The following is a 27,516-nucleotide window of genomic DNA, read 5'->3' as shown; positions in this document are numbered from 1 at the left end:
ATGTTTTAGCTGCCTGCTGCTCTAAGTGCTTTACCGTTACATGTACATTGATTTGGAATGTGAGGAGGATTATTTGCTGGGTGGCAAGTGAGGTTATACACTGAAATTTAACCATTTTTCATAGAAATTTATTAGTCTGGCACACAAACTCAGTAAGAAAAACACCATCACCATTTAACACATTTACATCCAGATGTTTACATTAAAAGACATAGTATTAAGAGCCTATGGAATGTAAACATGTGAATATGAAAGTGTTATGTGCTGATGATGTGTTTCTTATTGTGCTCTGTGCTCCAGACAATAAATTTCCAGCAAATAACACTCATTACAATTCAGACCAATTAATGTGTATCTGTAAAGCACCTGATGATGGCAACATTCTGCTGAAATGTGTTGTACTAATAAACATTAGTAAAAAGTGACTGAAGCAGTAAAAGTTATTTTATAAGTTATTTCATAAATTTATAACAGAGTTGCTGACCTCAGTCAATTCCATGAAACATGGATAAATTTAGGTTAAATTTATTTCAGTGTTTATCATTCTAAAATTTGAATCATAAACCGACTTGGTTGTGTAAATACTGACTCATTACTCACATTCGTTTTGTTATTGTATGTAAATTTCATTTGTACAGAGTGCTAGGCTTCTTCATCAATGCAACTCTTGACATTAACAACTCACAGTGTATGGAGACAGTGTATATTTGTCTTATGAGCTGACTGGAAAAAGTTTTGTGTGCATGAGTATGAACTGACAAAAGCTTTCTTATTATAAATCATATCTGACTTTGTATTTGTGTGTGTGTGTGTGTGTGTGTGTGTGTGTGTGTGTGTGTGTGTGTTTTTTTACATCAGAGAAGCTGAGGCCCAGTAGTGGCAAACTCAACAATTAACTGTGTCATTAACTATATTGTGGGGTTTCGGGTTCCGCTGGGTAGGTCAGGAGTCCACTACACGCAACATGCGGCTACACGGGTAGCAGGGGTTGTGTGGCGTGGGCTGGGCGGTTTTTTAGGTTAGATGGCCTTGGGCAAGTACAGAAAGGGCAACAGCCTCAACGGGTGCGGGGTAAAGTCAGGACATGCGGGGACCAAGCAGCAATCGGTATTGTAATTGTCAACTGTCGAAACTGCGTTGGTAAAGTACCGGAACTTCAAGCGCTGATAGAAAGCACCGAAGCTGAAATCGTTATAGGTACAGAAAGCTGGCTTAAGCCAGAGATAAATTCTGCCGAAATTTTTACAAAGGTACAGACGGTGTTTAGAAAGGATAGATTGCATGCAACCGGTGGTGGAGTGTTCGTCGCTGTTAGTAGTAGTTTATCCTGTAGTGAAGTAGAAGTGGATAGTTCCTGTGAATTATTATGGGTGGAGGTTACACTAAACATCCGAACTAGGTTAATAATTGGCTCCTTTTACCGACCTCCCGACTCAGCAGCATTAGTGGCAGAACAACTGAGAGAAAATTTGGAATACATTTCACATAAATTTTCTCAGCATGTTATAGTCTTAGGTGGAGATTTCAATTTACCAGATATAGACTGGGACACTCAGATGTTTAGGACGGGTGGTAGGGACAGAGCATCGAGTGACATTATACTGAGTGCACTATCCGAAAATTACCTCGAGCAATTAAACAGAGAACCGACTCGTGGAGATAACATCTTGGACCTACTGATAACAAACAGACCCGAACTTTTCGACTCTGTATGTACAGAACAGGGAATCAGTGATCATAAGGCCGTTGCAGCATCCCTGAATATGGAAGTTAATAGGAATATAAAAAAAGGGAGGAAGGTTTATCTGTTTAGCAAGAGTAATAGAAGGCAGATTTCAGACTACCTAACAGATCAAAACGAAAATTTCTGTTCCGACACTGACAATGTTGAGTGTTTATGGAAAAAGTTCAAGGCAATCGTAAAATGCGTTTTAGACAGGTATGTGCCGAGTAAAACTGTGAGGGACGGGAAAAACCCACCGTGGTACAACAACAAAGTTAGGAAACTACTGCGAAAGCAAAGAGAGCTCCACTCCAAGTTTAAACGCAGCCAAAACCTCTCAGACAAACAGAAGCTAAACGATGTCAAAGTTAGCATAAGGAGGGCTATGCGTGAAGCGTTCATTGAATTCGAAAGTGAAATTCTATGTACCGACTTGACAGAAAATCCTAGGAAGTTCTGGTCTTACGTTAAATCAGTAAGTGGCTCGAAACAGCATATCCAGACACTACGGGATGATGATGGCATTGAAACAGAGGATGACACGCGTAAAGCTGAAATACTAAACACCTCTTTCCAAAGCTGTTTCACAGAGGAAGACCGCACTGCAGTTCCTTCTCTAAATCCTCGCACAAACAAAAAAATGGCTGACATCGAAATAAGCGTCCGAGGAATAGAAAAGCAACTGCAATCACTCAATAGAGGAAAGTCCACTGGACCTGACGGGATACCAATTCGATTCTACACAGAGTACGCGAAAGAACTTGCCCCCCTTCTAACAGCCGTGTACCGCAAGTCTCTAGAGGAACGGAGGGTTCCAAATGATTGGAAAAGAGCACAGATAGTCCCAGTCTTCAAGAAGGGTCGTCGAGCAGATGCGCAAAACTATAGACCTATATCTCTTACATCGATCTCTTGTAGAATTTTAGAACATGTTTTTTGCTCGCATATCATGTCATTTCTGGAAACCCAGAATCTACTATGTAGGAATCAACATGGATTCCGGAAACAGCGATCGTGTGAGACCCAACTCGCCTTATTTGTTCATGAGACCCAGAAAATATTAGATACAGGCTCCCAGGTAGATGCTATTTTTCTTGACTTCCGGAAGGCATTCGATACAGTTCCGCACTGTCGCCTGATAAACAAAGTAAGAGCCTACGGAATATCAGACCAGCTGTGTGGCTGGATTGAAGAGTTTTTAGCAAACAGAACACAGCATGTTGTTGTCAATGGAGAGACGTCTACAGACGTTAAAGTAACCTCTGGCGTGCCACAGGGGAGTGTTATGGGACCATTGCTTTTCACAATATATATAAATGACTTAGTAGATAGTGTCGGAAGTTCCATGCGGCTTTTCGCGGATGATGCTGTAGTATACAGAGAAGTTGCAGCATTAGAAAATTGTAGCGAAATGCAGGAAGATCTGCAGCGGATAGGCACTTGGTGCAGGGCGTGGCAACTGACCCTTAACGTAGACAAATGTAATGTATTGCGAATACATAGAAAGAAGGATCCTTTATTGTATGATTATATGATAGAGGAACAAACACTGGTAGCAGTTACTTTTGTAAAATATCTGGGAGTATGCGTGCGGAACGATTTGAAGTGGAATGATCATATAAAATTAATTGTTGGTAAGGCGGGTACCAGGTTGAGATTCATTGGGAGAGTGCTTAGAAAATGTAGTCCATCAACAAAGGAGGTGGCTTACAAAACACTCGTTCGACCTATACTTGAGTATTGCTCATCAGTGTGGGATCCGTACCAGATCGGTCTGACGGAGGAGATAGAGAAGATCCAAAGAAGAGCGGCACGTTTCGTCACAGGGTTATTTGGTAACCGTGATAGCGTTACGGAGATGTTTAATAAACTCAAGTGGCAGAGTCTGCAAGAGAGGCGCTCTGCATCGCGGTGTAGCTTGCTCGCCAGGTTTCGAGAGGGTGCGTTTCTGGATGAGGTATCGAATATATTGCTTCCCCCTACTTATACCTCCCGAGGAGATCACGAATGTAAAATTAGAGAGATTAGAGCACGCACGGAGGCTTTCAGACAGTCGTTCTTCCCGCGAACCATACGCGACTGGAACAGGAAAGGGAGGTAATGACAGTGGCACGTAAAGTGCCCTCCGCCACACACCGTTGGGTGGCTTGCGGAGTATCAACGTAGATGTAGATGTAGATTGAAGTTTTGATGGTATAAAGTGATATTCAGCCTGTTTGCATTGGCACACTAATAAAACCTCAAAGGTGGGTCCAAATTGTGTGTTGCATTTATAAACTGTGGAAGGAACTGGCTTGTCAGACAATATTCTACAGTTGTGTAACATGTAAAACAATTAGTTTGCTTGTCATATTGGTTGACTGATCCACAATAACTATAGTACTGTGTCTTATAGCAAAAATATATGTAGGCATTTAAATTACCAATTTTACTTGAAAACTAGATAGTCTTCTGCACCAGCTGAATAGTATCAGTGTAATAAATTGAAAACAGTTAAATTTCTAATACATTTATTTATTTATTTTTGGAGGATGTGGATATGTGTCTTTTCTATTCAAGGTGCAATTTTTAATCAAATAGACTTAACTGAAAATCAAATTGGACAATATTATTCTTGCTAATTATTTAACTGAACAGAACTTTACTACAGATAAAACATGGTGCATATATGTATGACATCTTTCATGATGAGTGGAATTATATAGGTCCCTACAGACCAGTGTGAATCCTGTACTGAGGGCAAGAACTTCAAAACTCCACATGAAAAGGCCACCAGAAAATTCCACTTTTATTATACAAACATGTTTCATGTTATAAACCTTCTATTTAAGCCACCAATGGATTACTATTGTCTTGAAAAAGTGGACAGTGTTGTCTGTGGAAATTAAATGGTTTGAATTTCATAACAAACTTTCCCATCAGACAGGAGAGGCTACTGTTAGGCCTACATGTAAGCCATCGCTCTACAATCCAAAAACTTTCTTGACAGTAAACTGTTCCACATATCCTCAGAGTTTGGATACATTTATAGTATTCTGTCCTACGTTATGTTTCACAAAGGATGAGAATTTTATTTGACTATAATGCTGGAAATTAGAAAAATAAAAAACACAGTAAAAGGCATGTTCAAAGCCTGTGACTTATGAACAATAAATTACTCAATTTCATCAACAAAAGGCAAGGACATCTTGCAAGAAGTGGATATTAGAAGAATCAACATCCGACATGATGCAAAGAAATATGTAGTTTCAGGATTACATAGTAAATTGCTTTCCAGCAGTTTATTATTATTACTGCTAAACACACTATAGGTGGATCATATAAGTTTGATTCTTTTTTTTTTTTTTTTTTTTGTTTTTTGTTTTTTGAAGAAAGGAAGATAGGTGAAATAATGAGTGAAAAATAAATACATTTATCACATCTTTGAACAAAGTCTCAGTTATAGAATTAAAACTCCATTCACAGGCAAAGCCAAGTCAAATATAAAAACTGTGTTTTTAAAACAAGTAATGGTTGGTTATCACATTTGAATATTTTTTATTATTCATTCTCTATCTGTCTGAATAATATCCATATATATGTGCCCTATGTCTGGTGGATTTGAAGTAACACTAGAGTAAACTATTAAGAGCTAAAATGGAGACCTTTAATGTTTTATATCTTTTAGACTGGAAAAATCTAGATACATAACAATCAAATGCTGTTTATTTCATGAGACAAAGAAAGAATTGAGTTTTCATATGAAAAATGACAAACAATTATTATTTAAGTTTAACATAGAATATTTTACAATTAGTTTCCATTATAACAGATTTGTTTCAGCTAATCTTGTCTTAAATTTGTTAATGCTGAGACAATGGAAAGTTCAGGATGGAATAAAAACAATATTATGAGAAGGATAGATTGTTACTCACTATATAGAGGAGATGTTGAGTTGGAGACAGGTGCAATGAAAAGACTGCTGTACAGCTAAGCTTTTGGCCAAAAGGCCTTCTTCTAAAATGACACATACATACATTCTCACAATTCACTCAAACATGACCACTGTCTCTGGCCACTGTGGCCAGACTGCAGACAGCAGTTGCATTTGATTGTAGCAGCAATCTATTCACTTTCCTTCCCACCTCTCCCACAATTGCGTTCCACATCCCACCAAACCTATGGAATATCCTTTTCCATCCCTACTCCGTCCCTGCTCCCAAACCTACTGCCTCCTGGTTCATATCCCTGTAACAGATCTACATACAAGATCTGTCTCGTGCATCCTCCCAGCACCACTAACTCCAGTCTGTCACATGCATTTCCTATTCCATCAAAGGCAAGGCCACCTATGAAAGCAGTCTTGTGATCTAATAACTGAGCTGCAACCAGTGTGTTGCTTTCTACATTGGCATGACAACTAATAACCGGCTATCACTCTGAATGAATGGCCACCAACAAACTGTGACCAAGAAACAGCTGGATCACCCAGTTACTGAACATACTGCCCAAAATCATGTGCCTCATTTCAATGACTGCTTCACAGCCTGTGTCATCTACATCCTTCCTACCAATGCCAGATTTTCTGAACTGCAGAAGTGGGAAATCTCCCTGCAATACATCCAACATCCCCATAACTTCCTCGGCCTCAACCTTCACTAGTCCCTGCACTCCACCTACCTGCCCCCTTCCCTACTCCCACTCCAGCACTACAAAACCATCTATTCTGCCAATGCACCCACCATTCTTGTTCCCCTTCTGTACTTCTCTCCCACCCATCCCCCAAATATACTGACACACATAGCAGCCCTACCCTGTCCCTAACACATCTCTGCATGGTATCACAAGCAGCACTACATGTTGGCTCACCCCTACTCTGTTATCCCTCCTGCTGTCTGCCCATTCCTTGTCCTTAGCCACAACACTTATGCCAGGTTCCTGCTACCATCATGTGCAGTTGCTGTCCACAGTTTGGCCAGAGACAGGGGTCAATTGTGTATCTATGCTGTGAGAATGAGTGTGTGTGTGTGTGTGTGTTTGTGTGTGTTCTTGTGTGTATCTTCTATTTGAGAAGAAGCCAATTCATGCAGCTCAACTGCTCTTCCAAGTCCTTCATTGTCTCTGAGGGAAACATAACATTATCAGCATACCTCAAAATTTTTAATTCCTCTCCCTGAATGTTAATTTCCTTTCCAAGTTTATTCCTGGTTGGCTGTACTGCTTGCTCATTATACACTCCTGGAAATTGAAATAAGAACACCGTGAATTCATTGTCCCAGGAAGGGGAAACTTTATTGACACATTCCTGAGGTCAGATACATCACATGACCACACTGACAGAACCACAGGCACATAGACACAGGCAACAGAGCATGCACAATGTCGGCACTAGTACAGTGTATATCCACCTTTCGCAGCAATGCAGGCTGCTATTCTCCCATGGAGACGATCGTAGAGATGCTGGATGTAGTCCTGTGGAACGGCTTGCCATGCCATTTCCGCCTGGCGATTCAGTTGGACCAGCGTTCGTGCTGGACGTGCAGACCGCATGAGACGACGCTTCATCCAGTCCCAAACATGCTCAATGGGGGACAGATCCGGAGATCTTGCTGGCCAGGGTAGTTGACTTACACCTTCTAGAGCACGTTGGGTGGCACGGGACACATGCGGACGTGCATTGTCCTGTTGGAACAGCAAGTTCCCTTGCCGGTCTAGGAATGGTAGAACGATGGGTTCAATGACGGTTTGGATGTACCGTGCACTATTCAGTGTCCCCTCGACGATCACCAGTGGTGTACGGCCAGTGTAGGAGATCGCTCCCCACACCATGATGCCGGGTGTTGGCCCTGTGTGCCTCGGTCATATGCAGTCCTGATTGTGGCGCTCACCTGCACGGCGCCAAACACGCATATGACCATCATTGGCACCAAGGCAGAAGCGACTCTCATCGCTGAAGACGACACGTCTCCATTCGTCCCTCCATTCACGCCTGTTGCGACACCACTGGAGGCGGGCTGCACGATGTTGGGGCGTGAGCGGAAGATGGCCTAATGGTGTGCGGGACCGTAGCCCAGCTTCATGGAGACGGTTGCAAATGGTCCTCGCCGATACCCCAGGAGCAACAGTGTCCCTAATTTGCTGGGAAGTGGCGGTGCGGTCCCCTACGGCACTGCGTAGGATCCTACGGTCTTGGCGTGCATCCGTGCGTCGCTGCGGTCCGGTCCCAGGTCGATGGGCACGTGCACCTTCCGCCGACCACTGGCGACAACATCGATGTACTGTGGAGACCTCACGCCCCACGTATTGAGCAATTCGGCGGTACGTCCACCCGGCCTTCCGCATGCCCACTATACGCCCTCGCTCAAAGTCCATCAACTGCACATACGGTTCACGTCCACGCTGTCGCGGCATGCTACCAGTGTTAAAGACTGCGATGGAGCTCCGTATGCCACAGCAAACTGGCTGACACTGACGGCGGCGGTGCACAAATGCTGCGCAGCTAGCACCATTCGACGGCCAACACCGCGGCTCCTGGTGTGTCCGCTGTGCCGTGCGTGTGATCATTGCTTGTACAGCCCTCTCGCAGTGTCCGGAGCAAGTATGGTGGGTCTGACACACCGGTGTCAATGTGTTCCTTTTTCCATTTCCAGGAGTGTACATATTGAAAAATATCATGATAGTCTACAACCTTGTTCCACTCTTTTCAAAACTACTGCTTCCCTTTCATGTCCTTTGCCTCCTGTAACTACAGTCTAGCTACTGCACAAGTTGTAGATAACTTTTCACTTCTGTATTTTAGCCCAACCATCTTCAAACTTTCAAAGTGTATACTGCAGTCAACATTGTCGAAAGCACATCAAAGAGTGTACTGCAGTCAACATTGTCTAAAGCTTTCTCTTAATATTAAAATGCTGTAAATGTAGGTTTGCCTTCTTGCAATCTATTTTCTAAGGTAAATTGTAGGGTCAGTATTGTCTTGCAAGTTCCTAAATTCTAGACCCAAACCAATATTGCCTGAGGCGATTTTAAACAGTTTTTCCATTCTTATGTAAATATTTGTGTCAGTATTTTGCAGCCATGACTTATTAAACTAATGGTTCAGTAAAATTCACACCTGACATTTGTTTTCTTTTGAATAGCAAAAAGTTATTAGCGATGGAGCACAAGCTGAAATTTGGCACAGACTGGAGATGGACGCGGCCATGAGCTTTTCAAATGAACAGTCCCAAAAATTTCTGTGAACAATTAAAGAAACTGGGGAAAACTTAAAATTAAAGGCCATAGGAGGATACAAACCCAGGTCCTCCTAAATGCTAGTCCAGTATCTTAAGCTTAGCTAAGTTTTAGTGTTTAAACCAATCCATTGCATCAGAAGCCAATTTTTCTATGTTATTTTGCTTTTACTGATGGCATTAATAATTTCTTTTACTGACACAAAACAATGAATTCTTCATGGACAACAAATGCACTTCACCTTTGACGTTATCTGATTGAATTATGCAAGTCAGAGGTGGTATTATAAGTCTGTTGGTACAGAGTTCATTGAAATATGTAATAGTTTACATTCAGTGGTGCATGACAATAACACACACACACACACACACACACACACACACACACACAGGGTAAACAACAAAAACAAAAAAACATTTGAAAAATGGAAGTTAAGATAAACCAAAGTGAAACAGTGCTGCCACCTTAAAACAGCATTAACCACTAACATCTTCCTTCAAGTGTTAATTATCGGTGATACTAACTTCAAGTAAGCTGTAACAAGGTTCTAAATTTTTCAATTTTTATTGTACCTGGTGGTTTGTCAGAACATCAGCCTGCTGCTCATTTGTGCTAATGTGCCTTAACAAAATTTCTCAGCAAAAACTTTCTCCCTCACAAATAAATTTTACTTTATGCTTTAATTTATATGCTTTAGTCTACGGTGGAACTGTGGGTTCTTGCAGTTATCGGCATGTTGTCTTCATAAAGTACAACAGTGGTTTGACTGCCAGGAAGATTATAATACAAATTAAAGAAACTGGGGAAAACTTAAAATTAAAGGCCATAGGAGGATACAAACCCAGGTCCTCCTAAATGCTAGTCCAGTGTCTTAAGCTTAGCTAAGTTTTAGTGTTTAAACCAATCCATTGCATCAGAAGCCAATTTTTCTATGTTATCTTGCTTTTACTGATGGCATTAACAATTTCTTTTACTGATGCAAAACAATGAATACTTCATGGACAACAAATGCACTTCACCTTTGACATTATCTGATTGAATTATGCAAGTCAGAGTTGGTATTATAAGTCTGTTGGTACAGAGTTCACTGAAATATGTAATAGTTTACATTCAGTGGTGCATGACAATAATACACACACACACACACACACACACACACACATACACACAGCCAATAGGCTTTGCTAGTTGCCATGCTTATGGCTCTAAATTCTGGTTCTGTTGATGACAGAGACACTGTGGGTTGCTTCTTAGGTGCCCATGTAACACTACAACCCAAAACTTTGAAAAGACAACTTTCTATCTATTCTGCCAGCAGCTGAATCAGAGTCAATATAACCAATTATGCGACTGGTACATTTTTTATACCTAGCATATAACAGACTCATTTTTAGGGTTCCCTTAATATAACATGGTATACATTTTAAAGCATTCCATAAATTCAGGTTTGCACACAATTGGTATCTGCTTAGGATACTTATTGCTACACAAATATCTGGTATGGAGCTAACATGGCATACATCAGTGACTCTGTTAATTTTCTACATCTTTCTCGGTGTCTTCATTTTCAGATTTTTCTCTTTTTGACACACTGTGATCAAAATTTTCCCCCATGGTATTTCAAACAGGATTACATTCAAAAATTTTCAATACTTTTTCAAGATAGCTACATCGACAAATAGTAATAGTAGCCTCCCTTAAATTTTGAACAATATTCATTCCCAAATAGTTCCTAATCTGAACTAAATCTTTCATTTTATAGTTATCACTTAACTAAAAATTTAAATTATCAGTTTCATTATGGGAAGTGTGTATGTTTTATGCCTATTTTCTGTCTTTATATAAAAGCAATTCTCAAAATCACTTCTTACAAATCCTAAGCCATTTATTACTGAGTAAAATTTAACATTCCAGTTTTTTGGTGAGTCCTTTAAACCAAACAGAGTCGTTCCAAGTTGTTCATGTTACTGCAACATCCAGTAGTTAATTTAACATAGAAGTCTCCAACTATCTTTTCAAAGAGGAAAGCACTGCAAATATGCAGTAGATAAAAGAGAAAGTTATTCTCATTAAAAAAAAATAATAAAGTAAAACCAGGAAAAATTTCACTGAAGTTAATATTGCTGGACTGTATATTTCTGAATAAGTCAATTTTTGCTGGAGACCTGTAGCTACAACACAAACTTTATAAGGAACAACATGACCTTTCTCATCTCTTTTTCACCTAAAAATTCACACTTTGTGTCAATAACATTACAATCATTTGTCTTGCACACATAATACCATGTATTATTTTCTTCCAAGGCTTGCAGCTCTCTTGCTGTAGCATCTTTACAATTTTCAGCATCACTACAAGGCATCACCTCAGAGTAGGTGCTGAGGTCATCATCATTCAATACAGTCAACAATCCTCTAAGTACTTTGGGCCCTGAATATTCCTCCTGGGTCTTCTCATCCTCATCATCTACATTTTCCTCTGCATCCTCAAATGAAATTTCTCTGTCTTCATTGATTTCTTGTTCTTCTCTAAGCTGACTTCTATTTTCTTCCACAACCTCAAACCTCATTTCTTCTTTCTGCCAATCCAATTCTGAAATTTTATCTATGTTCTCTTCATCACACAACCAGTATCTGATTCTATTACAAGAAAATCAGTTTTTCTCTCCCTTTCAGATACTGCTGGTGGCAAGAAAACCACTTCTTAATGCACTTTGTGGCTTGTTTTATAGGTGTATATATTCTGTACCCCTTCACATCATTATCGTAACCCATAAATAAACCATCTTGTTCTTTATGTCTAGTTTCAATCCCTTTTCTTTGGGTACAAGGACAGACACATGAACAACAAATATTTTCAAATCTTATAAACATAATTCTCTGCCATAAAAGGCTTCCAAAGGAGTTTTGCCTTCAACAAGACTTGGACCAGTTCAATTTAGTACATAAGCCACCACATTAAGTGCTTCAGCCCAGAAACATTTGGGCATTCTTGAAATCAATGAATGAGCATCTTCAACCAAGACGCACATTTCTCTCTTAGCTCTTCCATTTTGCCTTGGCGTGTACACAGTGCTTCTTTGATGGATTATGCCATTTTCACTCAAAAATGTACCTAAGTCAGTATTCATAAACTCCAGTCCATTATCATTTCCTCAAACTTTAATTTTCAAACCAGTTTCTCTCTCATATTTTGCAATAAAGTTTTTGATCCAACCTTTAATTTCACCCTTCTCTTTCATAAACAATACTTTGCAATAACTGGAGTAGCCATCCTTCAAAAATCAAAAAAAAATATTTCACTTCTTCAAGCAAGTTCATCTCCATTGGTCCGCAGATGTCTGCAGGAACCAATTCAAGAGGGGCATTAGCTTTTGATGAACTGATGGCATTCTGCACAGGTAACAAGTCACCAATGAAGCCCACTCCCTTATGTGACAAGAGCTCTATCACATGTGTAATGCTCTGATGGCAACATTTTTTATGCCGAATAGTTAAGCTTTCAACATGTTGAGGCGAATCAATATTGGCCAATGAAAGCTCACTAGTGTCATTATCATCAACTACAATGCATTTTTTATCTGCACACATCACAGCAACCATTAACAGTTCTGACTGTTCCATTTACAGAAAACCACATATGATACATTTTATTTACACATTTGGATAATGCACAAACTTACCCTTTTCTGTTCAAGAATTCACATTGTTCCTTGTTTAACACTAAACACATACCTTTGTGCAACACAGTTCCCACAGAATACAGACTGAATTTCAGTTCAGGACAAAAAGCATTCCACTAACTACTGTTTTGATAAACTCAACCCCATTCCATGCATACAGTTCCACAGTACTAAACCCAATCACATCAACAAGTTTACCATCATCCGCAGTAACTTTCATTGAGCTTTGCACATAGTTCAGTTTCTTAAACAATTCTCTCTTATAGCACGTATGATCACTAGCACCTGTATCCCCAAACCAATAATCTTCTGGACCAACTCCTTGACTCATACACATAAATGCATTCATATGCTGAGCCTTTTTACATCCCTTGTACTTCAACTACCTGCAATCTGACTTCAAATGACCTCTCTTCTTACAATAATTGCAGCTTCTCATTTCTCTATTCACTTTGTTTTTGCTATCATCTGCAAAATGGCCCTCCTTATCGCAAACTGATTGTTTCTCTCTTTTTCAATATGCAGTCTTGAAGCTAACTTGTTAAGTGTTTGCTTCCCAAAGGAGACAGACTTCCAGGTCAAAATGTTTATATCTCTGGTAATAACATCAACACGTTGATTATTGTCATTTTCTGTGATTTGCTTCAATTTAGTGTTGATTGCTTCCATTTCTAACATAACTGTAACAACTGACTTATCACCAAATTGGAGCAAGCAAAGGTTTTGCCAAAGTAGGTGAATGCTCACAGTGGACTCTTTCTTGTAACAGTTCAGTCCACATGTTAGTTGATGTCATACATGAAAGTAGATGAGTTAGTGGCGCTAACTCCAATACAGTAAGGTCTGTGCTTTTGTGTTCTTTTCCATTCATGTTTCTTCCTCAGCTTTAGTGGGTTTAATAGCTATGCCATCAATAATATCTAAAACACCTTTTCCTCTGAATATCACTTCCATTTGAAATTACCATATTGCCCAATTGTCCCCTCCAGACAACTTTAAACACAGATGCATAGGCCATTCCACTGTGCCATGCCAACACTATGCCATTAATGTTAAATTTACTGTTACTTGTGATATTACCAAAAAAAAATGCCACTATTCTGATAAACATAATTGTTCTCCTGGACCCATAACCTGTAATCAGGCACAATAAATGAAGCTCTATTGTAAGGCTGTTTGTACAGAGTTTATTGAAATATGTGATAGTTTACACTCAGTGGTGTAAGACAATAATATACATGTAGGATAAGCAACAAAAACAAGAAAACACCTGAAAAATGGAAATTAACATAAACCAAAGAGAAACAGTGCTGCCATCTTAAAACAACATTAACAGTGTACCACTAACATATTTTATGAGTGTGCGGTACATATAGGAATTTATTCTTTGAGACAGATTTAATATTTACAAAATGTGAGCCATTCAACCACTAAGAATAACCAGATGTAAGAAACTGTAATCTCATGAATTATAAAACAATAAGATTTCTCTTTCAGATCGTCTTCATGATTATATTTCATAATAAACATAGTTGAAAGCTTTGCCACTGTAAATTCTTGCAAAACTGCCAACAAAGCTGTGCCACTGTTTATGATGGTAGGTAGGGACACTGACAGCAATTTAACATGCTATGCTGACTTACAGTATCATTTCTCACTTGCTATGACTTTTGTACATACATCTGCTTACTGGTGCTACTTACACTTAAATATGAGAAATAAGCTATGCACCAAGGTTACACATGAAAATTTTCTCTATATGAGAGTCATAGCACAGAAGTTTAAAAAAAAAGTGACGTTTGTAATTACTTCAACACACTCTCTAAACTGCAGTCACTAAGTAACTCATCTATAATTATGTATATTAGACTGAGTGGCCAGAAGTCGTGGAAATGGTTGTCCCATTTAAAGGTGTGCTGTGTATGATGCCTGAATATTTCTACGAGAGGTGAATTGATGCAAGGGTAAATAAGGTAACCAAGTAGTCTGTTACAAACAGGCATGAAACAAACATTGTAGCACATTGAGAGTTAACTGCCTTTGAACTTGGGATTATAACTGATGCAAAGTGTGTACTGGAGAGTACACAAGACTTTACCTTTCCAAGGTCAACACCATCTATGTTGGATCTTCAGTATCAAGGAGACAAGACAATGTTTGATGACTGGATATCGTGTCCCCTACACACGCCTAAATGGAGGGATTTGAATGTGGGGCATTAGAAATCGATTTCTACCAGGATGTACAGAGACAAGTGCATTCCATAGCCTTCAGCAGCCAATGACTAAAATCATGACCAGTGTATTACCACAATAGTTTCTCTGTTCAAAAGTGTCATTCTGCTTGTATTTCAAATGAGGACTGTGAATATAAAAAACTTTTAATTTCTATGAAACACAGCAGCCTCAATTTTAAAGTTGCTACTAGGTCAATTACAATTTAAACTGAATATAGTAAGGATCATATGGCCTTTTCATTTAAAATTTCACAAAATGTAATGACATATTATTCAGTGGTAACTTCATTTATTTGTTCTATGCATCATAGCATGTAGGGGTGGGCGAAAAGTCAAAGAAGTCATTAACAAAGAAAAGTATCTCTAATTCTTTTATGCATTCATCATATTTTGGCATCAATTTTATATATTTTGTGTCATTAAAGGAAATCTGTATTTCTGCCTGTACTTGTATTATTATTGTGTGAAAGAACTATTTTTAACATAACGTGCTACAGTCAATTATGTTGTTTAACAGTTAATCACAAATATCATTTGCATCATTTGTCCAAAGTCCAGACACAAAATGAATAATAATATAATCAACTAATGTACACATCACATAAAATATAGCTTACATTTCACTGGATACATCTGTATCTTCCGCCCCATGACCACCTCCTCCTGCCCCTTCCTCCTGGTGTTAACGATATTTAGGGTTTAAATGTACACAACAAACCCAACATATAGTGACTGTAAGTCTACTCAGAGGCACAGTAGGTGGCAGTAGAAGGTTGGAACATCAGGCGTCCTTGTAGAGTCATGTCTATTGTGCATTTGGTGTTGGCTGATGTCACTGATCCGGTGTGAGTCTCAGATGGGATAGATGCCATTTTAAGTCTGTTGCTGGATATCATGATGGAAGAGACACTGATGGCAATTTCCACTGTTCTATCACAGTTTACCCAAGCTATATACAGACCACCATACAGTGGGTGGAGAGATTTTTCAATACAGCCATGTCAGATGAGAACTTTTTTAGATGAATGCAAGTCATAGAAAATATATGGTCAATGGATACTGTGCTCTTTTGCTACAGTGGGGCAGAGCTTACAAATCTGCAAGAGAAGATGTGCAAGGATTGTACTTCAGTGGTCTGTTTTCATTTGTTGGTGAGAAATTATCTAAGGTGTGACAGTGTTTGTCCGCATACTAATTCAGTAACTGTTGTATTCAGATCCTCTCTGAAATTCATTCAGAGATGTAGTATGACAATCGGGAGACTGTCAGCTTATTGCTCATTGTATGGCATCTGACAGAGGCTTTTACTTGGTGATGGAGCTGTTCAACAACATCATTTTCAGGAGGGTGGTAGGTACAGGTTCGAATTCAGTTCATGCCAAACCATGTTGGAAGTACTTTAAAGAGGTATCACTCAGACTGTTTGCCCTGATCAGTACATCTACATCTACATCATACTCTGCAAGGCACCTATAGGTGTGTGGCGGAGGGCATTTCTGGTGCCACTAACTGATTCCCCCAAACCCATTCCAGTCACAAATGAGATGTGGGAAGAATGCCTGTTGGTAAGCCTCTATATTAGCTCCAATTTCTTGAATTCTCTTGTCGTGATCATTTCATGAGATGTGTGCAGGAAGTAATAATATGTTGTCTGACTACTCACAGAAAGTGCTCTCTCGAAATTTCAGTAGTAAATGCACACGCCTTTCTTGTAATGTCTGCCAGTGGAGTTTGTTGAGCATCTATGTAAGACTCATTCTGACCAAATGATTTCATGGTGAAACACGCCACGTCAGCATCCAATCCACTCACAAAAAAAGATGTTGGCAACAGTCAGTGCTGTTGCATCTTTCATTGGTTATGCTTCAGAGCAAGAAGAGAAATGGTTAGTTCCTCTCAGTAAACGTGGTAATAAAGAAGCAATGACACTGATAAGGGTCCGCTTAAATAATTGACTTGGTGCAGTAATGTACTGATCAGAGCTGTAATGTGCCAAGTTATATTGTTATGCTGGCAAGCATTTCGCTAGTGGATACATGGCTTAGAATCACTCTCGATACATTATTTGGCCACACAAATAATTTTTTTCACAAGTCATATAGTAACCCTTGCTTCTGAATAGGTGAGGCTATGGAAAGAGGAAATTATTTACTGTTGTAAATCAGCTGTAAAGAACACTTGCGTTTATTAGTGATATGATTTTATGCCACAATATACTGCTATGTTTCAGTATGGTATCTGAAGATACAGCAGTGTTCCTGAAAATATTTCAAATGTCTTTAGTTCATTGTTTCCTTCCTGGGCACCATTAAGTGCAAATGATGTCAAGTTGCTTTGCAATTGTGTCAGTGCAGGATGTTTGTCTGTTCATCCATTCCAGTTGCCATCAACATGTTGAATATCTTTAGTGATCAGCACTATGAGGTCCAAATAACACACCTGGTGTTGTTATACCTTTGCTAGCTTTGATGGAAAGTGAACACAAGCTCCTTATGATCCTTGATAAGGCTGAAATGTCTATCTTCCAGCATGTGTCTTAATCTTTTGTTTGAGAGGTAGTATGTGGGCCAATTTGTTTTGATGCTCATAATTTTTTACTGGCGAAAGTCAGAGATTGTCAATCATGTTGTACACATTGTTGTAATGCAGCTCCAGTGGCAGCTTATGATGTGTCCACTGTAAGTGCAAGCAGTGCATTAGGAAGAGGATGAGCTAATCACACAGTCTTTGACTATGGTGAAGGATGGTTTCTTCCTGCTGCATGTCTTCTAGCTCGGCTGGTCCTTTTACAAATTCATTCTGAGATGCTGCTGGATAATGCATGATTTCATGCAAACTGTACATATAAAATTGTCAAGTGCGCAATGGAAATTGAGAGAAAGCTTCCACTGAGCTTTGAGGTGCTAGGTTAACTTTTGCATTGGTAAGGTGGTCTGGAATTTTATTTCAGTTGCCTCAGATGCACAATTTGAGAGTTAATCACTAGGCTGTGTTCTTATAGTCTATGGAACTGCTAATTTCGATAGATGAACTGCTCTTGTAGGTGGTGTAGTGCTCTGTCTTGCTCAGTGACATAGCAGGCAAATATATAGATATATTTTCCATGAAGAACCAGACCCTGCACAGTCCAAATGGCATTTCGGGAAACCCGTAGTGTCCAAATGGAGTGCAAACAGCAGTTGTGGATATATTCCCAGTGCACTGAGTACATGGTAAATAATGCGAACAAGGTCGATCATGCAGAAAACTGTCTTGCCAGGAATGTGCAAAGCAAAATCCTTTATAAGTGGCTCAGAATAGTGAAGGTGCTGACAAGCCTTCAGCAAAAGCTCTAGCCACTTCCTTACAGCCTCTAGTATTGCTTGGGATCCCTGTTGTCCTAGGGCCTTTTATAAAACTGTCCTGGTTGGTTCACACTGATCTCTGTTTGAATGATGAACAATGGCAAATTCGCAAACTGCTGAGTGGAAGACAATCTTGAGTACTGGCCACACAGTTGTCCCCTTACATCTTAAATATAGGTTTCAGGTCTGCCCCATTGCTGAGAAAATATCAGTCTTGTGTATTGGGACTGGAGTGTCTCCCCCTGAAAGGTGTGAACAAGTGCAGACCGTGGGTTTGCTGGTTATTGGGAGCTCCAACATTAGGTGGGGGCAATGGAGTCCCTAGAAAATTGCAAGTAGGTCATGTAGGAAGGCCAGCATCCAATCTGCTTCCTAGTACTCCTTTCTGCACCATGGTGCTGGATAGGGAGAGAGGAGGGTTGTATTGTCATTTGCAATTGATGCATAGAGTCCAAACTGATTGTGTGGAGAAGATTGTGTAATATTTTGGTCAACACAGCTGTTTCAGTTGCCTCCAAAAAGGCAATGTGCTGTCCCATTGTCTTCTCTTTGGGATACCTACAAGACATAAATTGTGGTACAGGCAGCTATCATTAGCTGGTGTCGTTGGCTGCGAGTGACCATTACGAGACAGATTTTCAATTTTCAACGTCTCTCACGATAGTGGTTGAATGTGTGAGTAATGTCACTGTGGTGTAAGCCAATTAGGTGGGCAACATCCCGTATTGACAACTCTTCTTGCCATTAAGTGACAATGCATGCACTCGAGAGCCTGACCAAAGTGATCCCACACTCCTGGTAGAACTACCAAACATGTGCCTTCCACTCCTGTAAAAGTAAATTTCGGTAATTTTCTACTACAGATTTAGCAAATTTTAGAATGTTGTAAATAGGTTTAATAAAACGAAGAATTATTGAAAAATATTGATGCCATCAGTTGCCATAGACAGTTGTCTCTTGTTTGATTTGTGCTTTGAAGATGCTGTTTGGTTTGTGCTTTGAAGATGCTGGATCGTCACATGCAAAAATATTGGAGGTTATCAAAGACATTACCTGGTTTCATTCCCATAAGCTATTAGAACTTTTAGTATGGGAGAGTCAAACTGCAGAGAAAAAGTACTAACTGAAGGCAGGATCAGAGTTGGCGGGGGGGGGGGGGGGAGGGGGGGGGGGGAAGGCAGGGGCAGTGTGAGTAGGGGTGGGGTGCGAGAGAATGGGTTAAGCAGGGCAAAAGTAGCCCTTAGCCCGCCGGGCCGGGTGCCTCACTAAATGGGAACTGAACGGAAGTTTTAAAATCTGCATCTACAATGGCACCTTTGTACGGCATAGACGTTAACAAGCGTGATTTAAAAGATGAAATTTTAAAGTCAAACAAGATTTTTGCAGCTAATTTTCTGTGTGAACAGTTCCCCCTCTGCACATTCTCGATGCTGCCTGTAAGTGCAATTTTAATAACATGTTTCTAAATATAATTGTAGCCTTCCAGATTTTCTGCACTTTGCCTGTTACTATTGCCCAAGCAGAGCGGTCATTGAGCATTTCTGGAAGCGTTAGAAGTTGCTTGAGAACTACAGAGGGGAACGAGCGGCTTGTCGGAGCAACTATGTTCGTAATAGAGTAAAAGTTAGCCGTTCATTAGATTATGTCAGGGTTATGAAAGAGTTCGCGGAAAACTTTAAATATTAAAAACACTTCTTAAAAAAATGATTTTTGCGTTAAATATTTTTCACTTTATCCAAAGAAACCAGGGACACGAAAATCCTAGGCGCCAGCTCTGACGAGAGGGGCTAGTAAATTATACAGGGTGGAGAAAAATTGTGTCACGAAATTTTAACCCTGGATAGCTGCTGCCAGTAGGAACTAAAATTACTGATGTTGTGTTGGTCGACAACGCACCATTTTTAAACTACGAACACTTGGCGCTACACGCTTCAATTGACCGTGGAATTGCCCTGTGCCGTTCGTCGGTTGACGGGCAGCGCAATCGAATAGGTCTTGCTGATTCTCTTGTCCAGAGCATCCCGCAACAGGGCAATCCCGCGGCCAATCGGAGCGCGTGGCGCCAAGTTTCCGAAGATTAAAAATTGTGCGTTGCCGATCTACACAACATTAGTAATTTTGGTTCCTACTGGCATCAGCTATCAAGTGTTACAATTTCGTGACACAATTTTTCTCCACCCTCTATACAGGATTTTGCAAAAGGGTACGGCCAAACTTTCAGGAAACATTCCTCACACACAAATAAAGAAAAGATGTTATGTGGACATGTGTCCGTAAACGCTTAATTTCCGTGTTAGAGCTCATTTTAGTTTCGTCAGTATGTACTGTACTTCCTCGATTCACCGCCAGTTGGCCCAATTGAAGGAAGGTAATGTTGACTTCAGTGCTTGCGTTGACATGCGACTCATTGCTCTACAGTACAGCGTGCGCAGGCACTATCACCAGCTGATTGGCCTCCATGGGTACACTTCTGCGAATGGTTCATACAACAACGTGTCAATTCTCATTTCAGTGCTAATGTTCTCTTTAGGGATGGCGCTTCATTCCAATGTGATCAAATTGTAAATTTTCACAACCAACATGTGTGGGCTCACGAACGTTTGGGCAGGCATTGTTGGTGATGTCTTGAATGGGCCCCATGTTCTTCCACCTACGCTCAATGGAGCACATTATCATGATTTCATAAGGGATACTCTACTCTCTTTCCCAGATAGACTGAAGTATGTCATTGTTAAACCACTGCATAAAAAAGGGGATACGTCTGATGTCAACAACTACCGCCCAATCTCTCTTCTGACTGCCTTATCCAAAATTCTTGAAAAAGTAATGGAATACTTCTAGATAAGCTCAAGTACTGTGGTATGAATGGGCCAGCGCTCAAATGGTTTAAATCATACCTAACTGGAAGAGTGCAGAAAATTGAAATAAGCAGTTCACATAATATCCAAAACCTGGTGATTTCTCAAACTTGGGAACAATCAAGAATGGGGTGCCGCAAGGTTCGGTCTTGAGTCCTGTGCTGTTCTAAATATATATTAATGACTTGTCATTCTATATTCACGAAGATGCACAGCTGGTACTTTTTGCCGATGATACAAGTATAGCTATCACACTCAATAGACAAGAATTAACTGGTGAAATTGAAAACGATGTTTTTCAGAAAATCATTAAGTGGTTCTCCACAAATGGCCTCTCATTAAACTTAAAAAAAAAAACACAGTACATACAGTTCCACACAGTAAATGGAATGACACCATTAATAAATAAAGACTTCGAGCAGAAATCGGTAGCTAAGGTAGAATATTCGAAATTTCTAGGTGTATGCATTGATGAGGGGTTGAACTGGAAAAAACACACTGAAGATCTGCTGAAACGTTTGAGTTCAGCTACCTGTGCTATTAGGGTCATTGCAAATTTTGGCGATATACATCTCAGTAAATTAGCTTACCACGCCTATTTTCATTCTCAGCTTTCGTATGGCATCATAATCTGGGGTAACTCATCATTGAGTAAAATCGTGTTCATTGCACAAAAGCGCATAATCAGAATAATTGCTGGAGCTCATCCAAGATCATCCTGCAGACACTTATTTAAAGAGCTAGAGATCTTCACTGTAGCCTCACAATATATATACAGGCTGTTACAAAAAGGTACGGCCAAACTTTCAGGAAACATTCCTCACACACAAATAAGAAAAGATGTTATGTGGACATGTGTCCGGAAACGCTTAATTTCCATGTTAGAGCTCATTTTAGTTTCGTCAGTATGTTCTTCCACCTACGCCCAATGGAGCACGTTATCATGATTTCATAATGGATACTCTACCTGTACTGCTAGAACATGTGCCTTTACAAGTGCGACACAACATGTGGTTCATGCACGATGGAGCACCTACACATTTCAGTCGAAGTGTTCGTACGCTTCTCAACAACAGATTCGGTGGCCGATGGATTGGTAGAGGCGGACCAATTCCATGGCCTCCACGCTCTCCTGATCTCAACCCTCTTGACTTTCATTTATGGGGGCATTTGAAAGCTCTTGTCTACGCAACCCCGGTACCAAATGTAGAGACTCTTCGTGCTCGTATTGTGGACGGCTGTGATACAATACGCCATTTTCCAGGGCTGCATCAGCGCATCAGGGATTCCATGCGACGGAGGGTGGATGCATGTATCCTCGCTAACGGAGGACATTTTGAACATTTCCTGTAACAAAGTGTTTGAAGTCACGCTGGTACGTTCTGTTGCTGTGTGTTTCCATTCCATGATTAATGTGATTTGAAGAGAAGTAATAAAATGAGCTCTAACATGGAAAGTAAGCGTTTCCATACACATATCCACATAACATATTTTCTTTCTTTGTGTGTGAGGAACGTTTCCTGAATGTTTGCTTTTCGTAACACCCTGTATATTCACTTATGAAATTTGTTATTAACAATCCGAACGAATTCAAAAGTAATAGCAGTGTACATGGCTACAACACTAGGAGAAACGATGATCTTCACTACTCAAGGTTAAATCTAACTTTGAAGGGGGTAAATTATGCTGCCACAAAAGTCTTTGGTCACTTACCTGATAGCATCAAAAGTCTGACAGATAGCCATATAGCATTTAAAAGGAAATTAAAAGAATTTTTAAATGCTACTCCTCCTACTCATTAGATGAATTTTTGGATATATTACGTGGGTAATTCCCCCCCCCCCCCCCCCCCCGCCTGCAAAAAAAAAAAAAAATTAATAAAAATATTAAGTGTCATGTAATATTTTGTGTAATGTAATATCTTGTATGGACCCCTTTTATTAACCTGACAAGTTCCACATCATTACGAAGTATCGTATTCATTATCTATGGAACAAGTACTAATCTAAACTATTCTCTAATCTACAGTCAGACACCTTGCTGCTAAACTGGATATCTCTGTTGGTAGTAATGACACACTTGCCCAACAGTTAGGGTAATCAAAAGTGTGTTCTCACTTGGTTCGTCGTCGCTTAAGAGAAGACAATAGAGGTCTGCCTCTGCAGAAATGCTTGCATATTACGAGGCTGAGAGTGACAATTTTTCGTCCAACAGCAATCCAAGCCGTGAAACATCGGTTCATCACTTCGAACTGGACATAAAACGGCAATTCATGGAGTCGCACCACAGCACATGTCTTCGAAAGAAAAAGTTCAAAGCCACACGCTCAGCCTGTAAAGTCATGGTGACGGTCTTCTGGGACTCTCAATGGGTTATTCTGTTTGATGTCCTCCCTCATGGTGCAACGAGCAACTCGGAAGCGTATCGCGCTACCCTCAGGAAATTGTGTTCGTCGCCACAAAAGTTGCAAACGAACTTCTCCATGACAACGCAAGGCCTCACAAGTCTGCACAGACGAGAGGAACTGACAAACCTTCATTGGTCCGTTATTTCCCATCCACCCTACAGCCCAGATCTCGCTCCTTCCATCTGTTTAGTCCAATGAAGAATGCACTCCGCAGAAAGTAGTGCATGCATAACGGGGAGGTTTTTGATGCAGCAAGGGGCCAGCTCCAATGTCGACCAGTAGAGTGGTACTATGCGGGCCTCCCAACAACATGGCGTAAGGCTGTTGGATTGAATAGATATTATGTTGAAAAATATGGTTTTGTAGCCAAAAGAGAAGGCTTAATATGGTGTACTAGAATCCTGAGTAAAAGCAACCTGCGCTCAGAAAAAAATGTGTTTTACTACTTGTTGACTGACTCGTATAGAAATGGCAATATGTCAACAATGTGCTTTTATAGACGTCAGGCGAGGGCGAGGTACGGTTAAGACAGGTCCTTGAGAGACAGGTGAAATAACGTAACCATCCTCTGTTAACTCTTAAATGATTGCATTTTTCTTTCTTAAATTTTTTTCTCTTTCTTTTTCGGGTCAGTCTGTGGCTTCTGTAAGCCAACACTTGCCTTGCCATATCTTCGATACGGCCGTGCACACACTATCAAAGCTTAAAATTACTCTTTGTGGCATGTACGAGATAGACTGAACAGTGTGCCAAGCCGCAGCGCCCCATAAACAACTGGAAGTACAATCTGCTGAGTTGCGCTCAAAAGGAGAGGTACCCAGCGGTGCTATCGACTTTTTGAAATCATCCATACGGTGATGTAGGTTAAGATCCCAGGTATCACGCACTGCAGCTATTCGCCCGAGTGGGCACTCATTTGCAACTAACTGACGAAAAAAATTGGAATTTTGTGTGACACTCAATAGCGTTAACAAAGTTGCGTTTTAGAGTCTGGTTGCGTGGTATAACGGATAGCATAACAGTTTCACTTGTAGGGGCTTGTGGGCTCGAATTATTATTATTTTCAAATCTTTATCGAAATGACTTTGATCGTAATTTTTATTCAACTGATTGATTCAAAAGTAATTTTTTTTATTTTTATTCCTTTGTCACATTATTTTAATCACTGTATGAACTTTTTCATTTGTTTCATTTTTTCTTTGTATTATTCTTCTTCCAATCGGAATTTTTGTAAATACGAGTTTAATTATATTTTTCTGTTATAATATTCAATTATTTGAAAATTCCAACCTATCAGTTAAAAACAAAAGACAAAAGAAATAACCAATTTATATTTGTGCAATGGTGTGAAAAATATATTTTTGTTACCAGATGCGCAATTTTTTTGCATAGTAATCGTCACACTAACGTTTAAAACACAACCTAAATATCTATTGCACTGTGGACAAAATATCACAGATGAAAATTTAAATGAAAGATGGGTTTATAAGTAAAACAAAATTCAAGTAAAATGAGAAATAGGTATAATGAACGCAATAATGTGGACGAAAAATCATGGCGAGAAAAAAACGAAATTAATACATAAAATTAATTAAAAACACACGTACAAATATTTCAAGTTGAGAAAGAGTGTTAGGAAGGAAAATGAGAGCAAATGATGAAGCTGGTATCATGATTAGAATTATTGACAAAGGAATGGAATTAGAAAATTACATTTGCATAAATTAATTGAATAAAACTTATGATCAAAGTCATATCGATAAAGATTTGAAAATAAAAAAAGATTGGAGCCCACAGTTTACACGTGAAACTGTTAACCTATCCATTATACCACGCAACCAGACTGTAAAACGCGACTTTTTTAACACTATTGTCATATAAAATTGCGTTTTTTTTTTTTATTTTGAGAAGGTGGAGATTTTAACCTATATCACCGTAGGCCTATAGATAGTTTCAACCAGTCGATTGCACCTCTGGGGACCTCTCCTCGTCAGTAAAGAGGTTTATTCTTACCTCCAGTGCACAGATGGCTCTAGACGGTCATGTTTTGCGGTCAAAGGTTGTAGAGTAGAGGTTCCTGATCGGAAAACATAAATTATGCAAGTCATGAGGATACAACAAAACTTATTCTGAACAGTTACCATCGTACCAAAACTGCTAGCAGACTTCTCACTCTTGCCGGGAACTGACATTAAAAACCACACAAAAAGACATAACAAAGTCTACGAGTCACGAAATTTCAGCTGCTGAAAACTACGTTCTATAAACTGAAGAGCAAAAAGCGATCTTGGTGGGGGAAGTGCATTTCCGCAAGTGAACGCCATTCTTCATCTAAAAAACCTAATCCGCAAGCCACTTTATGATGTGTGGCGGACGTTATTTCCCATAACTCTATCTCTTCCCCCCTTCCCTACAACTTTTGTACAGGTACTCTAACATTATGCACTTCTTTCAGACGCACGCAAGGGCCAAAAACTTTTGCAAGACTGCTAAAATAGTTAAACACGACTGTGACTCGCGATGGATAACAGAAGAGTTAAAATAGGCTTTTTAAGTGAAAAGCATAATGAAGATGCATTTGTGACTCAGTAATTTGCCATTACAAACTGCCATGTGATTGTGCTGAACGATATAGAAAGAAATGTGTAACATACATAAATCACTTTTCTGCATGGACAAATATTAATACTGTTTCCCGTCTACCATCTTAGTACGGTGGTGTGCAGCGAACATAGTATCTCGTTTTTAGCTACTGCGTGAGAAAAACACTCTATGAGCTGGAAGAAGTGATACCTATGAAAGTACGCTGTCACCGAATATATTTCCAGGTTTCTATTTATCAAATTCTAAAAAACAGGGAACTAAATTCTCATTCTGATTGTCGGGTAATACCGGTACGCGAAAAATTCTGAGAATGTTAAGAATCAACAAATTCCGGAAAAATAATCTCAGAAGTATAGCGTGCTGACAATCCTATCGAACTCTGTCCACCCATTTACGAACAGATTTGGAATAAAAAGGCTTCAGATGAGTAGAAACTACATTCTACGTTTATAGAATCAAACTAAACCCCGTTTTAAAATTTGTCTCTGTTCTGATTTTTGTTCCGATTTTAGTGTAACACACACTACTATGTTATGATTTGAAAGAAGTTACTCATCTGCTATAAACAGCATACAAATTACATGTTAAAGAAATACTCCATGGACTTATATTTTTCTGTGCACTGGTGGTACCTATTTAAAATGCGCGCCGCGTCAAGTGCCTGTATAACCTAGTGGCAGAGTTTGCTCGTGTTGCTTTTGAAGCACGTAGGTAAGAAGGGTATAGGCAAGCGTCTCGTTCTTTAGTTTAGGGTAACTTGTACTAATACCGCTCACAACACGAATTCATCACGAATTCTTTAATTACGTACTTGCGATGTGCCTTGCCGTAGGCTAACTAATCTATTCATTGGCGGACAACTATTACTAAAATTTATCACGAGTAATAAAGATTTACCATGTTTACTATTAACTAATACAATGAGTGCACCTTATATCCTCATCTGAAAGGAACGATCGTTATAGTGAAGCACACGACGAAACGACAACCTCGTATTGCAATTCTAACCTCCTCTGGCACGCCGCAGCCTTGACATCTACGCCTCAATATACAGGATCACCAACTTATGAAGTGAAACCCACGTTCAATTCGTCAATTCGTGCTGAACCACGGCTTCCTGGCGAAGCACTTACAGACTTAGAATGCAATATGTGTGCGAATAGCAAATTAGTGTACAGAGATTTTACGCTATAATTTAATTAAGGCACCTTAGCTTTCAATTCTTGATTTCATATAATACGGAGATGTAAATGAACGTATGCTACTTTTAAAAACTTCACAATCAATTTCATATTTTTCCTAGTCACAAGGAGAAGATGTTGCTCAGGCACCAGTACTACCAATGACAAATCCTGAATCGCAGATTGTACCACGGACTGTCCAATGGGCGCTTATGAAAAATTCTTGCAAGGTGTAGGGAGGAGAGCAGGGAAATATATATTAGGTGGTCGT

At 39.7% G+C, this 27,516-nt stretch overlaps 1 protein-coding gene across 1 annotated transcript in view; it reads right to left on the bottom strand.

The window, feature by feature from the left end:
* LOC124775539 (arylsulfatase G-like) overlaps positions 1–27,056 on the bottom strand; it is a 58,341-nt gene extending 31,285 nt beyond the window's left edge. The window contains exon 1 of the mRNA XM_047250369.1: positions 26,962–27,056. Within this exon, the coding sequence (XP_047106325.1) occupies positions 26,962–26,964 (3 nt within the window). The 5' untranslated portion in view covers positions 26,965–27,056. The remainder of the gene's footprint in view (positions 1–26,961) is intronic.
* Positions 27,057–27,516: the final 460 nt, after the last annotated feature.

This window comes from Schistocerca piceifrons, chromosome 2 (assembly GCF_021461385.2).
Source record: "Schistocerca piceifrons isolate TAMUIC-IGC-003096 chromosome 2, iqSchPice1.1, whole genome shotgun sequence".
NCBI lineage: Eukaryota > Metazoa > Arthropoda > Insecta > Orthoptera > Acrididae > Schistocerca > Schistocerca piceifrons.
Note: the sequence above shows the minus strand (reverse complement) of the source record. Positions and strands in the feature narration are given on the sequence as shown.